Genomic DNA, 18,101 nt, shown 5'->3' with positions numbered 1-18,101 from the left:
GAACCCAAGTTCTATTCTTGTTTTTGCTTAGAGTTTATATTTTAGGTTGGGTAAGAGAAGCACAATAAATTTTTTCAGAATTACTTCTATTTCCATTCCTAATTTTCTTCATGACAACTTTGCAGCTTGTGACATCTAAGTTTTTAGAAATGTAAACAACTCAAATTTTATTTGTAGAAAAATCAGGGTTTAAGGTCTAATTTAAAGATTTACAGCTTCATTTTGTATTTCAAAATTTAATAGCAGCATTTAAAGATGCTTGTTGTCTTTACTTGCAGACAGGGGCATAAGAAAAACAATTAAACCTAAACCTTACTGAATAACACCCATGTTAACTTGGAACTCAACAGACCATGTTTCCAAAAAAATAAATGTTAATAAGGCCTGTTAAATTACTATACTGTTTTGAGTGAACTTTGAAAAAGAAATGAGATATATTGACTTTCATCAGCAAGCTAATTTTTTTATACAAAATGAAGAGAAGTCATGAAACTCAAAATGTGATCTAACTAAGCTCACAAGGTATTAAGTGGCTTATGATTTTGAAATCTAATATTGCTATCACAAAAGGCACCAAACAGGAACAAAACAAAATAATGGTATAACCATTTTAATTATTTCCCAATGGAGTATATTTTTATTAATAAAAAAAAATTTTAGAGGGGCTAAGGATGTAGCTCAGTGGTATAGTTGCTTGCTTAGCATGAACAAAACCCTGGGTTTTCATCCCCAGCTCCGAAAGAAAAAAAAAAATTAGAACCATCTAAGACTAAAAGGGATGGGAAAATGTGATAGTAATTTGAAAGTGACCCAGAATATTCTGCACTGTAAAGTTTACAGTCTTTTGTTCTTCTCATTCTCAAGCAAAAATGTCATTAGAATAAATAGGAATTTTTAAAGGAAATAGGGAAATGTTTTGACTTGGCCAGCAAAAAATTTAGCCATTAGAGATAGTCAAAATATAAAAATAAAAGAAGTGTTAACAGAAAGTCAGAGGTATAACTACTAGATATTTAAAAGCCTCTTATAAGCATGACTGAATCCCAAAGCAAATTTACGTGGCAATAGGAAATTATATTCCTAAACCAGTAACTGAAGAGGTAGTCACAATCACATATACTAAAACTGAAGTTTAGTGCGCAGTGCAATTGACGCCACAGTACTAACAAGTTTCTTTGTATGTATGTTTACTTATGCACAAATAAGGTCTGCAGCCACAAATTATCCTAAGAATGTGGGTCAAAGTAAATTGCAATCTGCTTTCCCAGCCCCATTTACTTGTTTTAATGTGAATTATCCAATGCCTGCAAAAATGTTCAAAAACCTTCCGAACCTGTTTTTTTAAATAAAGGATAGAATTTCAAAATTAGAAAAGACTATGAGAGAACACCAATCAATCAATGCTATTTTGAATACTTGAATTTAGACTAACTCTCAGTCTGACAGCCACAATACATGTTGGAATAGACAAGAAATTTTGCATGAATTTGATCACTCACATAGGCAGTTATAATTTGAAAACAATATTCCTTGCAAGGATTACGAATAAAATAATGTTTTAGGACACAATTGAATTTGAAATAGGTAATGTTTTGAATAGATTTTTGAGTTTTATTGAAATCTTACATGAACAAGAAATTGGAAATACAATCACATCAAAGAACAAATTGTCACGGCTTTGACGTTTAAGCCAAACAAATTTTGTAGGGCAGATTTCAAAAAAGTGTGAAGTTATAACAATTTAAAAACACAGTTAACCTACTTCTAGGAATGCAAAACATACAATCATAGGTTATTTTCAATACAAGAAAACTTAAATTTGTTTGCTTCAATTTCTTAAAACTACTAAGACAAAGCACTAGCTTGTATTTTTATTTACAGCATACTTCATACTCCTATGTATTCTATCCCAAATCAAAAAAAAAAAAAAAAATTGAAACTGTCCAAACCAAAGGTTCTGTAAAATCATGATTTAACAGCTTATTCTGAAGCTAAAATGAAGCCTGAAACGATAAAAGCATTGTAATCCCCAGAATAAGGGAACTCTGCAAGCCCAATAATGTCCAAGAGCATTTATGAAAAGAAAAATAAAAAGACTTGAGTATATACACAATAGTGATTTCTTCAGCCCAATACAAATGGCAGCAAATTGCTACTTAAAGATGAAACCGATAAGCCAATTATTTTTTTTGAAGAATGTAGATCTAGAGCCAATCGTATCTTGCCAGTATCATTTTCAAGCCCTCACTTGTCTATTTCCACTGTTGCCCATAAGTATCCTGATAAAATTCCTGGTTGTCATTATTGTAACCATAGTTACCAGAATAGTCACCACCTTGCTGAAGCGGTTGCTGAGCGATGGGTTGGGAACCCCAGTTCTGTTGGTTGTTGGTCTGACGACGCTTGGAATCAGGTTGGTTGTACCCATCTGCCTTTCTCTTGCCTCCTACATTGCCCCCACGATTGCCCCGAGCTCCACGGGAACCACGGCCTCTCTGCTGTTGTGCAGGACCCCCTCTACCACCCCTAGAGCCTCTTGGTGGTCCCAAAGGTGCCCCCCTCTGTGAATAGCCAGCTCTACCTCTTGGAGGTGGTGCTCCCCGCCCCCTTGGTGGTGGTGGAGCACCTCGCCCTCCCCTTCCTCCTCCTCTTCCTCTTACTGCATAGCCATCATCATAGCCGTAGTAGGGGTCTTCGTAGCCGCCACGATAGTCGTGATAATCATAACCATAGTAATCATCATAGTAATCTTCATAGCCATAGTAATCTGGAGGGTAGCCATATCCACCTCTCCCTCCACCACGACCTCGACCTCTAATTGGAGGTGGCATGCGAGGGGGAGGGTGATAATAATAATCTTCATACCTAGCAATGAAGTGAAGGGAAAAGAGGAAAAAAACCAATCAGTTTACATCAAGAATCTTTCGGACAGTAGAATGAAATGGACATAACATTGTTATGTTCATAGATGAATACATAACCAGTGTAACTCCCCATCATGTACAACCATAAGAATGGGAAGTGATCACCATGTTATGTATAATATGTAAAGATACACTCTATTGTCATGTATAACTAAAAGAACAAATAAAAAAAAAACCCTCTTTCTGAATTTGTATTAACCATTATATAACCATTATCAAATTATTCCTCGTTTAACGACACATTTATTAAAATATAGACTCACGCAGTGCTTCTGGAGGCCTGTCTAGCAGCCTGGCGCTCTTTCCTTTTCTTATCTGGAGGTTTAGCTAAGACTATTTCAATTTCTTCCCCTTCTATTTCTTTTCCATTCATTTCATCCATGGCCTAAACAAAATTAGAAAAATAAATTTATTTTATAAGAAACAATATTTTTAAATGTAACTTAAGTGTTACTTAATATATTTAGTAAACAATCTTGTAATTATTTTAATTTGCAAAAAAAATTTAGTCTAGTCTGAAGTTTTTTTTAAAAAGAACTCCATGGCTGGGGTTGTGGCTCAGTGGCAAGCCCTTGACTCGCACATGTGAGGCACACTGGGTTCAATCCTCAGTACCACATAAAAATAAACAAAATAAAGATATTGTGTCCATGTGTAACTAAAAAATTTTTTAAAAACTCCATTCCCTTCATCTTATTTTTTTATATATAAATTACATTGAGAACAAGATCAATGTCCTCCTGTTACACTTAACAAAAAGATAAAAGAGATGCCTAGTTGCTGTTCCTTAGTTCCAAGTAACTCTTTAAAGCTTAGCCCTATCCAAGAAGCAAATGCCATACCACAGACAAATGCCAGCATTAATACAAACCAGGCAAAAATAAACTTTTCAGAATTAAAATCTTCAAATAAATATACAGTATTCAACATACAGGCCTTACACAAAAATTTCAAGGATTTAAAAATACAAACGAGGTTAACCAATGAAATTCAACACGATACTAACAAAAAAAGCCTAGGTTTCCCTCTTAATCTGTAACATACTTTGAACAGTTAACAGCAAAGAGTCCAAAAAAGGCTAATAAAGTCTCAAATATCACCTAGAATACAGGAAATATGCATTCTATGTTCTAATCCTTTATTTATGCTGTTCCACTTAACAATCTCTGCCACACTTCAAGATTCAGGTACTCAATAACAAACCACTGCAACAAAAATTTTTATTTCCCTATACAACCTTTCCCCCTGCTGGGCATACATAATAAATGCTCTATCATAAAAAATTTGACAAGGCAGGCACTTCTGTAATCCCTGCAACTGGGGAGGCTAAGACAGAAGGATTGAAAGTCTGAGGCCAGCTTGGGCACCTGAGAAAGACCCTGTCTTACAGTTTTTTAAAAAGAAGATGGAGAGGATGTGATGTAGCTCAGTTGGTAGAGTGCCTACCCAACAAGTATGAGGCCCTGGGTTCAATCCAGTATGGGGGGGGGGAGGGAGGGGAATGTCCAGTGACAAGAATGTAGATTAAAAATTACATTAATCTTCCTTTTGATTTCAATTTTCCTCACTTCCCATGTCAGCTTTGGGATGCTTCTGCTAAAGCAATTGAATAAGTCCACAAAAATGTTGTGGTATAGGGACTGAGGATGTAACTCAGTGGTAGGGTAGAGAGCTCGCCTAGTATCTTCAATCCTCAGCATTTGGAACATCACCACCACACATAAAAAGGAACTAAGGATTCCTGCTGTAAACAAAAGAATGGAGCATCTACTCTTTTCCCTGACCTTCCCAGTTCTTAAAATTTATTTCATAGGCTTCTCTGGCAAACCACCCTACCAGTTCTTAAAAATACTTTCTTTTATTTTTTTAAATGTTTATTTTTTTAGTTGTAATTGGACACAATACCTTCATTTTATCTATTTTTTTTTATGTGGTGCTGAGGATTGAACCCAGGGTCTCACACATGTGAGGCGAGCGCTCTACCGATGAGCCACAACCCAGCCCCTTATAAATACTTTCAATTAAGTCAACTATTTAATACTAACTAAATAAAAAATAATATTTAGAAAATATTATATAAGTTTGTTAGATCTGTTCTATACCATTGGAAATTTCAAAAAGACAAACATTAATTTCTATATCAAACTATGAATTTTATAAGCAATATTCCCTCATTAGATTCCATCAATAAGCAAACCAATTAATTCTAAACTATGGCTGGGGACGTAGCTCAGTTAGTGTTTGCCTAACAAACATGAAGTCCTTGGGTTTGATGCTCAGCATGAAGTGGAGTAGCTAAAAGATAATTTTCTTTTTCTTTCTTTTTTGGTGGCACTTGGAATGGAACCCAGGGCCTCATGCAAGTGCTCCATGACTCCATGTTCCTTGCCCTTTACTTCTTTTTTAAGCAATTTATCTGTTTAGGAAGTTTTAACAACAAGATTTGAGTTATCAAGAAGAAAAATTTCAAAATTTCTACCTTTACAGCAGCTCCTCGGTCTTCAAAATGAACAAATGCATAATCTTTCAACTTCTTTACTCTTTCAAGTTTCCCAAATTCAGAAAACGATTTTTCCAATATTTCTTCTGTCACAGTAGTAGCCAAGTTTCTTACAAATAAAACTTTCACCTAACAGCAATAAATACACAAAATTGGCACTGAATACATATTTTTAGTTGAAGTTTTAAAGCATTTCTTTTTGTCTTCATGGTTTATAGGCTTTTCTTCTCTAAAACAGTTAAGTGCTAGAAGTGCTGTCAGAGAAAGTATGAAAAACTGCCAAGAAAATGGTTCTCAAATTAGTTATCAATTTACATAAATTCTTGATTTCCTGCCTTCGCTTATGTCTGTTGTTAAAGCACTTAATACTGTGAAGAGAGCCTTCAGGGAGTCAATATATCACTATTAGTGAATTATTTCACAATCTTAACATGGTTTCTAAGTGCCCCCCCGCCACAGTCTTTCTGCTTGCTCCCCTAGAAGTGGATAACTTTCTAAAGTTCACACGGTGGGGGAGGGAGGAGCAATAATAGCAGGGGTGAGGGTGGAAGATGAACAAAATCTAGAGACTAACACTACTGAATATAAATGACCCATAATGCTTTTTTAGATCACTGAAAATCAGAACATTGTTAATCAGAACAAAAAAGTTAACAATTGGTCCATACCTCACACTATACACCAGGATAAACTCCAAATAGATCAAATAGTTAAATGATAAGTGGGGGGAGGACTAGGAAGTATTAGAAGAAAACAAGGGTGATTCCTTTATACAATAATGTAGTAGAATGACCTTATGACTTAAAATCTAGAAACTATACAAAAGAGAGATACATTCAATACTAAAAATACATAGCTTCTAGATGGTTAAAAAAAAAAAGGATACATACATAAACCAATTCAAAGGAAAAATGACAAATACAGAAAAAAATGTTTGCAAGTTATATCATGGGAAAATATTCTTTTATATCACAGCATAATAAGAAAAAGCTCAACAAAAGAATATAAAAATAGGCAAAATTTATGAATACATGGTTTATAAAAAGAAATATGGCCCTTCAAACATACAAAAAGCTCAAATTCATACATAGTAAGAGAAGCAAATCATTAACTTTGAGAAACCACTGATTATCAGATTGGCAAAACCCAAAGTTTGATAATAGGCTAATTTGTCAAGGAAGAGGAATACCTACAGAGAGGAATATGCTAATATCTTACTAATTACAGGTGAATTTACCCTTTGGTCTACAAATCTACTCCTAAAAAAATCTTTCAGATACCTTTGCATTTGTATCAACTGACATGATACAAGCTTATTCATTACAGTATTGTAATAAAACATTACAAAAAATGCAAAATTCAGTTGGATGAATATATTATGTATACCTACAAAATGGAATATTATATAGCAAAAAAAAGAGGACAAGCTCTATAAGCTGATCAGAGAGACTGCCAAGATAAGACATTTTCCCCCCTATTTTTTTTACATCTCCAAAACAGGGATACAACTTAAGAGTCAATGGAATAAGTAACCACTGTGCCACTGATTAGTTAGCAATATCTTACACATTTTTTAGTGGAACATATAATTCTGTTGTATTTTCTTAGAGCTGATCCAATAGAATGGTGAATAAGCAAATATAGATCAGTGAATACGGAAAGGAAAATAAGAACATATTCTCGGGCTGGGGATGTGGCTCAAGCGGTAGCATGCTCGCCTGGCATGCGCGGGGCGCTGGGCTCGATCCTCAACACCACATAAAAATAAAAAATAAAATAAAGATATTGTGTCCACCTAAAACAAACAAACAAAACAACAACAACATATACTAATATTTGCCTAAAGAAACATTAAAAGAATAAACCAGAAAATAATAAAACTGAATGCCTTATAGGGGACAAGAGGAATATAACAGACACGGAGCTGAGGTGGAAGCAGGACTTGTCCATACCATTTTATATGAACTTTTAGATTTCTGAACTAAGAAAATATATTACCTATTCTAACAAAAAATTAACATATCCACTGAACAAACTGTTGCCTCATATAAAGGGTTATATAAATAAGAGGGATTTAAGAAAAATATATTATTTACTTCTACTCCTACTTTCTTCTCACTGCTATAGGTTGAGATCTAGCCTCTACATTAGGCTACTACTGATTTATTACCCTACAACACTGGAAACAGAACTCAGGGCTTCCCACATGCTAAGCAAGCACTCTTCCACTGAGCTATAGCCTTAGTCCTTTTTACTTATTTTGAGAAAGAATCTCACTAATTTGTCCAACTTGGCCTTAAATTTGTGATCCTCTGCCTCTTCTTCCTGTGTAGCTGGGATTCCAGGTATGCACTACCACAACCTGCTTTATCTCTCTTAACATTTTTAAAAATTTTATATATTTAGGGCTGGGGGCACAGCTCAATGGCAAGACTGTTTGCTTAGCGTACATAAGGCTCTGGGTTCGATCTCAAGCACTGTGAAAAAAAATTTTTTTTAATTTATTTTTTGTGGTATTGGGGATCAAATCTAGAACCTTGTGCATGATAGGCAAGTATTTCACTACTGAGCTACACTCCAGGGATGGATATTTTATTCTTGTCTGTGAAAAAACCACAGTGTATCATATAAAAATTACTTTTTTGGAATTGTGTTTAAAATGTTCAATATAGGGTCTGAGGATATAGCTCAACAGTAGAGTAATTGCCTAGAATGCTCAAGGCCTGGGGTTTGATCCCCTACACTGCAAAACCACAACAACAATGAACATAAATTAGATGTTCATGGGGCTGAGGTTGTGGCTCAGCGGTGGAGCACTTGCCTAGCATGTGCAAGGCCCTGGGTTCCATCCTCAGCACCACATTAAAAAAAAAAAAAAAAAGATACATTTAGGTTCTTAGGTTCCAGTTGATTATAAAACGGATCCAACTTGGCAAATAATCTTCAATGAAGCCCAACACTGACAGAGTAAGGAGCAGAAGCTTTACTCTAATGGGTAATTTTTTTTTTAATTAGGAAACAATAATAATTAGGAGTCAATAATATTCAGTTCCAAACTTATACAGGCTTTCTTTTCATTGTTAAACCTGTTTGGGATCCAGAAAGAACAGTCAGAATAAAATCTTGAGGTTTTCTGACCAAAAAAAAAAAGAAAGAAAAAAGATTTAGAATGAAAGGTTACCAGGCGTATGTGAAAAGTGGTTGAGAAGCACTTTTAGTTTTTCAGGGGGTTTTAATTCCTTCCTTATAGTGTGTAAATATATTTATAATGTTATTTCTAAATGTTTTTCTAAAGCAACACAGGCAACACTTAGGTTTCTATTTGATAGATTCAAACTTGAAGTGGATCTTGGAGACTTATCCAACCTCAATAAAACAAATGACATCCAAGGTTTGATAGTTTGCCCAGAGACACAATTATGTTAAGAAACAACAAGAAGCTAATTTTGAAAAGATAAAGAAAAAGAAGAAAAAAAAAAACAGGGCCAGACTCCTAATCCCTTTTCTAGACACCTATTCCCCCCCCCCCCCCGCCCATCTACTCAAGGAATGAGATGAGAGACACTGAGCAGCACTTCTCAGGGCTTCTCTAGTTCATTCCCAGGGACCTTCTCTGCTTAACCCAAAGACATCTTTGCCTGCAAAGACTTATACCATACTAGTGTAAACTAGAGTTCTCCTAACTAATCAAAGTTAGTTTTCATTTGCTTCCTCAAAACCTGGAATAAAAACCTTGAAGAAAATCATGCTCAGTCATGAAGAATCCAGTCCACTAACTCATAGCCATCCATAGAGCCTCCCTGAGAAGGGATGAGGCAACACCAATACCCAAGAACACACTGCAAGCAGCAGAGATATAATTCTGGTGTGTCCCTTTAATCTCAGGAGTCACCTAAAGGAAAGGCTACAGAACCAGGAATCATGGCACCACCTTTCACCAAGCAAAGGTCCTGACAATGCAAGCACAGGGCTAAGGAGGGAACTGAGGGCTCTCTACAGGGCTTATCATTCATATTTTGCCACTATCAAATAAAAGCAAACATGACAATACTTTGTCTTTTTTCATGGGGAATATTCCAAGGGAAATTATGTTAAAAAAATAAATTAAAGAAAGATAAATTAGCTATAAAATATAATTCATAGCCATGTAATAAAAGTCATACTATGGTCAATGAAAACTATAATTTATAATCTCTAAAACATTACTTCTCTATTCAATAAGACCTTGTCTTTAATTTTAAACTTTCATGCCCCCAATGACACCTAACACTAAACAAATACTCAGTGTATACAAAATACTTAATTGAAGGGACTTAATTTCAGTTCCTTTGGTACAGTTAATCTGCAGGAAAAGGGATGGTTAACAGAAGTTTCTGGATACCAAGACAAGTTATTGCTTCAGTGTTAAATCAGCTCCTTGTCTAAGCAATTAGAAGTCAAGAGCTATAAATTGTATTTATTATAAACTCGAAAAGATTGAGCTGTTTTCTGGGTACAAAAATCGAAATGATAATCTACCCCCACCCCAAGGAACTGCATTTACCTTAGCCATGACTTCTGGATCTGGTTCTTCCACAGGGTCAGCCCATTCAACTGTAACTACATTTCCCCATACTTTTACTTTTCCACTCATCAGCCGACGTCTGGCTTGTGCTGCTGACTTGTGATCCTCATATTCAAGGAAGCAGAACCCCCGATTCTTCTTTTTGTCATCGGGTTGATGATAGAGAATAACGTCCACCAAACCCTCTGTTAAACCAACAGCCAGATATATAAGCCAAAAGCATCCACCACACATCTAGCGATTAGGCAGACCTAAATCCACTTGCCGAGAAGCAAAATATAATTGAAAAAGCCTCAAAATGAGTCACTAATTACCTAGTACACAATTATATCAGCATAATTAGATACAGGATTTGGGACAATATTTCATGTTCCCTATTAATTTTAGGATCCTAAAGGTATGGCCACAACAGGCCCAACTACTGTATTTTGACATTTAAATTTAACATTCTACAATGTTTTAAGAGTATTAATTAATATACATGAACTCATAATTTATAAAACTATCAAGAACCTTAAAAAACAAATTATTAATATAAATACCTGTAAGTACTTAGATTTCTAGTCCACACTTCTCTAAATTCCATGTGTCTGCTTATTTAACATAGCCCTGTTGACAAATTTAAGATGTCCCATACACCACCATGTCCCAAATCTGTCTTCTCTAGACCTCTCTAATGAACACCATCCACTGAGTTCTAAAGCACAAATTAAGACATTTTTGATTTCTTCCTTCATCTCTCCCATTCACTTCTAAACCCATTAACATCTCTCCATCTCCACTGCTATTGCCCTAGTCCAGTCTTGTATTTTATCTCCTATGACAGCCTCATCTAATTTACCAGCTTCTACTCCCTGCACAAGGGTTTGAACCCAGGGGTGCTTTATCACTAAGGTACAACCCCAGTCCTCTCATTTTTTTATGGTGAGACAAGTCTCCCTAAGTTGCTGAAGCTGTTCTGGAACTTGTATCCTCCCCTACCTCAGCCTCCTGAGAAGCTGGGAATACAAGCATGTGCCACCATACCCAGCCCAAGTTTCTACTCTCGATCCCATTGCTAAGCCCTTATCCACAAAACAGCAGACATAATATTCTGTAAACATGAAACAGGTGTTATTACTTGCTTAAAATCTTCAAATACCTTCCCATTATCTACACAATAAAATTCAGATTCCTTACATGGTCTACAGAAGCCCTGCCTATCTCCTCTAATTCTACTCCTAATTTTATCCTTCAGTGACATTAGCCTTCTCTTAGGTACTTTCACAGACCGAGTTCCTTCTTGCTGTGGAGCACTAGCATGTCTTGCTCTCTTGGAATGTGCTTAGCCCCCCCCCCCCTCTTTGTATGCTACATCCTCCTCATCCTTTAAATCTTAGTTGAAATGTCACCTTATCAGAAAAGCCTTCCATAACCATGTAAACAGGGATAGTAGCTATTCCCTAGCTAAATATCCCATATTTTCCCCTTCAGAGTGTTTTACCACATCATGTTACATATTTTTTTAATTTTTTGTTCTTGACTCCCTTCCCAGAATATAGGCGGTGGAGAATAGGTCTCTTATTCATCACAGTATCTTAATACATAGCACAATGCCAGCATTTAACAGGCACTTTAATAAACACCTGCTGAAGGAATGAGTAAATAAACATGTAGCCAGAAAGGAGCTACATAATAAAATAATAAAACATGATGAGGTCAAAGAACTGTGCCAATAGAGATATTTGACCATCATAATTATAATGGGCAGAGGCGGTGGTTACAAGGTGGGATGCTAGAAATCAAAGATTCAGAGTGTGTAGACTTTCTCCCGACAAATTCCAGAATGTGATCTGGATATGGCAGAGATCAAGTCAAGGACTAGAGATGAGGTGGTTAGAGAACTAGGATTCTAGGACCTTGAATAGCCATCCACATAGATATTAAAAGAACTAGAAAAAGTCAATTTAGGACAGAAGAAGAATGTGAGCTTGAAGCAATCTTCAGATTTAAAGAAAAGCTAAAATCAGAACACCAACAGATTACAGCTTCAAGGAAGGAAAAAGGACAGAATGTCTGGATGACAAAAAAAAAAAAAGTAAAGGAATAGTATTTTTTACAAGGGGAGAAAGTGGTCTAAAATAGTTACAGCATCAATCTCAAGCAGCACTGTAAAAAGTGAAATGGAATAGGACGTAGAAAATATTGTGTTAATAAATGGAACTATGGATTTATTTAATTGTCACATAGTAATATATACAGACCTGTGATGTGTAATGTACTTAATAATTGATGACTGGATTTACAATTGGAAATTTAAAAAAACAGGATCTAGACAAGTCAACAGGAGGGAGAAATAAGAACTTTCATCTCCTTGGTCCTAAAGTACTGTGGATATCAGGGGGAAAAGCTTTCACTTGAAGGCTACACAACAAAGGTTCTGGCAAATGCCAAGTTTCAATTAGGACAAAGAAGTGAAAGGGAAATTCCAAGAAATCAAGGATAGGAGGAAGTACATTTAGTCCAAACCACTATAAAGTAGAATGAATCAATTTACAAACAGGAGACTTTGATTCTTAGTTTAATATATATCTCCTTTTTCAAAAAGCACTTATTGACAATACAATAAATTTCCCAGAACTAACTTCTAAATACATTTTTGTTTTACCTGTGACTTTACTGAACTCTTCCAAGATGTTTTCTTTAGTCTTATTCTTTGGGATGGAGCCAACAAAAAGTCTGTTGTTTGCCACAGAAATGCATACTCCAAGGTGTTTACCAGGGCGAATTTCATAGCTGTCACACTGCAAGGAAGAAAAGAAGCAGAAACCCCAAAACCACCCCAAACTGAGGACAACTGATCTTAACCTAAAAAGATTCCACAATTTAATTCCTTGCTTCATGAACTCACAAGTTCCCTCGTGTTTACCATAATATGAACACATATTCTAAACTTTATAGTTTATACATTACAGTTTTAATTTGATTTTGTTAACCTCCACTGTTCTTCCATATAAAAAAGACTAAAGCTTATTCACTTTATTTCAAAAAATATCTCATTTCATATTTGTTTTATCTTTCTGAAAATTCTTTTCCAGTTCTTGGGAATAAAATCAGATATGGATAAGCCATAATCACAACAACATATTCAAAGAGTAACAAATATGTTTAAAAAATGCAAAAGAAATTTAGAAGAATCTCACAGTATATACACAATTCTAAACAAAGTTTTAAACTCTTCTCCATACTTTCAAATTTTTATGAAAAGATAGGACTAAAAAAGTTTTATTTAAATCATTACAGTGATGGTTTCCTTGATAAAAAGTTTAGCTTCTTGTGCTTTAACATGATTAACTCATTAGTTTACCAAAAGATGTGATTAAAAATAAAGTCATGGGGTGGGGGCTGGGGTGGTGGCTAAGAGGTAAAGCGCTAGCCTAGCATGTGTGAGGCACTGGGTTTGATCCTCAGCACCACATAAAAATAAATAAATAAAAATTTAAAAAATAAAGTCATCTACACAAACCAAAAAATAACAAAGCTTTGAATGTTTCTTAATATTAAATAAATGTGGAAGACAAATCCCAATAAAAACTAAAATTTTGATCAAGCTACGAGAGGAACTAAATCAGAGCCCACTAATGACACCAAAATCTTTAGTGAAAAAGGTTACCTGGTTAAGCAGGTAGACTAGGTCCTTAGATGCTGGACAAGAATATGCCAAAAAATAATGATACCAAATGACAAAAAGACGTATCTTCAGATAGGAGTAAAAATACTATTTACAGAATTTACTACTGTTCTAAAATAAACACAAAATGGTAAAAAGCATTGGAGGAAGGAAATTCTCTAAGAGAAGGCTGGCTATTAAGTAGTAGAAAAGGAGAGAAAGATTAAAGATGGACTCAATGGCTTAGAAATAAAAAGAATACGATTAGAAAATAAATTGTGTGATTAGGTTGTGAGAAAAATAATAGAACAGACTCACAACCGTTTCCTGAACTGAATCCTAAAAGTTGGTCATCTCATTGTGTTCTCCAGAACCCAACTCAGCCTTCATTTTACCTAAATGTCAATCCTAAAGTTTAACTGCAGGAACAAACATCATTTTTGTCTAAAACCAAAAGAAAAATCTGTAGAGGCTAAATACTTTAATGAAAACTTTTGATACTAATCAACCTATTGGTTAACTTCTTAGAATTGTGGAAGACTTTCTATAAACATTATTTTTTGGGTTATTTTTTTAAACTTTTATAGTCAGAAAAAAATAGCAAAGGTCACTATCAACTTAGCCAATATAAAAATACCCAAAGTAACAATAGAAAATAAAACAATATTAACTGCAAATATTTTTAATTGAAGCTTATTCTCTCAAATAGTAACCTGCTAGACAGTGGACATTTGTTTATTGCATACCAGTTTCACAGCTTCCTGTGCAGCTTCTTTTCCACAGAAGGTGATAAATGCATACCCTCTGTTCTGACCAGACAGTGGATCCATCATAAGACGGAGATCCCAAATGGGTCCAGCCTTCTCAAACAGGGGCACCAACTCATCTTCATATAAATCTCTTGGTATTTTACCTACAAAGACCTGAAATAAAACCTCCTTATTAGAATCCAATATTGGCATTTAATTTTAGAGTGCAGCCTACCTATCCCTTCTCCCCTCACCCAGCCACGGGGCAGAGGAGAAAATGGTTAAGGTCGAATAAAGACAACTTGAATCTTGCAGTTGACTTGCAGAGCTAAAGATAACTCTTATTTTCATAATAATTTTAATATTAGCAACAAAAAACAATAGCCTATTCTGACAAGAGCATGCAAAATTTGTACTTGTTAATAACTTTAATTTGAATTTTTATAACTTGTTTTTTTCTCATAAAAACAATAAAGGGGGGGGCTGGAGTTGTGACTCAGAGGTAGCGCGCTAGCCTAGCACATGAGAGGCCCTGGGTTCGATCCTCAGCACCACATTAAAATAAATAAAAAATAAAGGTATTGTGTCTGACTACAACTAAAAAATAAATATTAAAAAAATAAAGGGTATATATATCTTCACAGAAATATATTTATATTTTTTAAAAAACAATAATAAGATTGATATGGCCATCCTCAAATTTTCTCAACTCTAAAATTTTTTTATCATTTAAACAGTAAATTTGGTATTTTTCAGAAACTCCAGTGCTTTATTCCTTTGTCTATCAGGATATTAAAAAAAAAAAAAATTTTTTAAGAATTATGGAAAACTTTCTATAAACATTATTTCTTGGGTAATTTTTTTTTAACTTTTATAGTCAGAAAAAATAGCAAAGGTCACATATCAACTTAGCCAATATAAAGACATCCAAGGCAATAATAGAAAATAAAACAATATTAACTGTAAATATTTTTAATTGAAGCATATTCTCTCAAATAGTAACCTGCCAGACAATGGATATTTGTTTATCACATGCCAGTTTCACAGCTTCCTGTGCAGCTTCTTTTCCACAGGTGATAAATGCATACCCTCTGTTCTCACCCAAAAAAAAAAAAAAAAAAAAAAAAAAAAAATTTTTTTTTTTTTTTGGAGACAAGGCCTCACTATGTTGCTGAGGCTGGCTGGCCTTGAACTAACTCCTGGGCTCGAGTGATCCTTCTACCTCAGTCTCCCAAGTAGCTGAGACTACAAGTGTACACCACATCACCTGGCCAGGATATTAAATTTTAAGGTATGAAATTTAAAAAAAAAAAAAAATATATGTATATATATGTACACATTTTAGTATTTGGAGAACTTGATATATCTTTAATTATAAAATTATTTAGGGGCTGGGGATATAGCTCAGTGAGTAGAGTACTTGCCTTGCATGCATAAGGCCCTGGGTTCGATCCCCAGCACCACCAAATAAAATTAAATATAAACACACACACACATAGTATAAGTAGGGTTAAATTATAATATACAATGATAATTAAACAGTCAAAAACTTAGTATAAGCCAGGCACAGTGGTTTAAACCTATAATTTCAGCTACTTGGGAGGCTGAGGCAGGAGGATTGCAAATTCAAGTCCAGCAAGAGGCAATTCAGCAAGAGCCTGTCTTAAAATAACGAGCTTGGGATGTAGCTCAGCGGTATAGTATTTGTGCTTAACATATACAAGGCCCTGGGTTCAAGAGTCAATACCACAATAAATAAATAAGAAACAAATAAAAACACTAAAAAACCTTAAATGTTTACTACTATAATTTTAAGTTTCTGCAATGTCAACAACATCAAAAGGAGTGATTATGTTAAAACATTTGCAATTTATATACTCTAATAAAAGAGAAATGAATATTTACGTGAGAGAAATTTTCTAGTCAAACTCACCTTCATCAATATTTTATTTTACATTCTGAACAATGACCTGAACAATAGACAATGGAGGAATAACAGCAATCCAAAGACTCTAAAATTAACACCGAACATTAAGATTCTGAAGTTAAGCTCTACAATAGTTAATGCTACCTTGAGACAATCTTTCCACAATAAACATGCTTGCTTCTTATGATTCTCACACATCAGCTATTCCAATTCTTCTATCTCCTTGAGGTCCCTATCCTCATTCCCAGCTTCCTCCTTCACTGTATTTTCTTAAGTTTTTAAAAGTTAACATCCTGGGGCTGGGGTTGTGGCTGGCTTAGTGGGAGAGCGCTCACCTAGCACATGCAAAGCCCTGGGTTCGATCCTCAGCACCACATAAAAATAAATAAATAAAATGAAGGTATTGTGTCCAACTACTACTAAAAAATAAATATTAAAAAAAATTTTTTTTAAATTGACATCCATTCCCAAGGCCTACAGCTATGTCATTTCTCTGATCTACATCTCAGGAACTACTTCTGTATCTCCCACTGTCCATTAAATAATTCTTCTCTTGAGGTGAGGGGCAGCTCAGCGGGAGAACACTTGCCTTGCATGCCACACATTTGAGCTCCAGCACGACAAAAAAATAATAAAGTAAAATAACAATTCCTCTTGGTTGTCCTCATTTTACCTTAAATCATCAGTAAGGCCAGCAATTTTTTAAATATATGTGTGTAGATACACGTATAGACAAGTATGAATATATCAGAATAAAGCTCACAGTGGTTATCAATGCATGAAAAAACTTCTAATTTTACTTTTTCCTTAGTTATATTTTCTAAACTATGATGAAGATAATTTTAACAAATGTTTTCTTTTTTCCCTAAAATCAACATAATTAAAACCCATCCCAATTAATTAGCTCCAATGATCTTTCCTATTACTCTTCAGTAATATTACTCCTATTACTCTTCAGAACATAATTTCTGTTGTCCTCCACTACCAATCCATCTCCCAATCCACCCCTGGTGACTAAAGAAATAGTTCCCTAAACAGAAACCTCTTACTTTCAATCCCTCCTATTACCATCTACATCAATCATTCTTTTAGTATCAACATGAAGTCGCTCCACTGTATAATGCCTTGTGTGTACAAAAAAAATGGCTCCCTCCCTATCCATAGATCTTGTCCAAATCTTTTATGAGACAAGTTCATATACCTTGAACTCATATGTCATATATTTTTCTAGATTCTAGAAATACAGCAACTACCCACAATGTCTGGGCATTCATTAAGCTTATAGTCAACTGACATAAAGGAAAAAATTTAAAATAAACTACAATTCCAGCTGGAGGCAATGGAACCCGCCTATAATCCCAGTGACTCAGGAGGCCAAGGGAGAAGGATCTCAAGTTCAAAGCCTGCCTCAGCAATTTAATGAGACCCTGCCTCAAAAAAGAAAATAAAAAGGGCTAGGGATGTGGCTCAGTGGTTAAATAACCCTGATTTCAATTCCTATTACTAAAACAAACAAACAAAACCTATGATTTCAAGAGGTATTAAGAAAAAAAAGTAATGTGAAGAGGGGATAGATGATGACGTTGTATTTTAAATAAGAGGGCATATCTTTTTTTAAAAAAAAAAAATTTTATTTATTTTTTAGTTTTCGGCAGACACAACATCTTTGTTTGTATGTGGTGCTGAGGATCGAACCCGGGCTGCACGCATGCCAGGCGAGCGCGCTACCGCTTGAGCCACATCCCTAGCCCCAAGAGGGCATTTCTAAGGAGGTAAATTTGAGCTCAG

General features: G+C 34.9%; 1 protein-coding gene across 3 annotated transcripts in view; it reads right to left on the bottom strand.

The window, feature by feature from the left end:
- Positions 1-1,585: 1,585 nt before the first annotated feature.
- The window catches only part of Hnrnpr (heterogeneous nuclear ribonucleoprotein R), a 35,948-nt gene continuing 19,432 nt past the window's right edge, over positions 1,586-18,101 (bottom strand). For all 3 annotated transcript variants that reach the window (XM_046468752.2, XM_046468750.2, XM_058571058.1), the window contains 6 exons: positions 14,384-14,560; positions 12,636-12,771; positions 9,968-10,173; positions 5,404-5,553; positions 3,188-3,309; positions 1,586-2,865 (listed from right to left, as the gene is read on the bottom strand). In XM_046468752.2, coding sequence (XP_046324708.1) covers positions 2,253-2,865; positions 3,188-3,309; positions 5,404-5,553; positions 9,968-10,173; positions 12,636-12,771; positions 14,384-14,560 — 1,404 coding nt within the window. In that variant the 3' untranslated portion in view covers positions 1,586-2,252. The remainder of the gene's footprint in view (positions 2,866-3,187; positions 3,310-5,403; positions 5,554-9,967; positions 10,174-12,635; positions 12,772-14,383; positions 14,561-18,101) is intronic.

The sequence above is a fragment of the Marmota monax genome, unplaced genomic scaffold (assembly GCF_021218885.2).
Source record: "Marmota monax isolate L192 unplaced genomic scaffold, Marmota_monax_Labrador192_F-V1.1 WCK01_AAM20220418_F8-fsc00008, whole genome shotgun sequence".
NCBI classification, from domain to species: domain Eukaryota; kingdom Metazoa; phylum Chordata; class Mammalia; order Rodentia; family Sciuridae; genus Marmota; species Marmota monax.
Note: the sequence above shows the minus strand (reverse complement) of the source record. Positions and strands in the feature narration are given on the sequence as shown.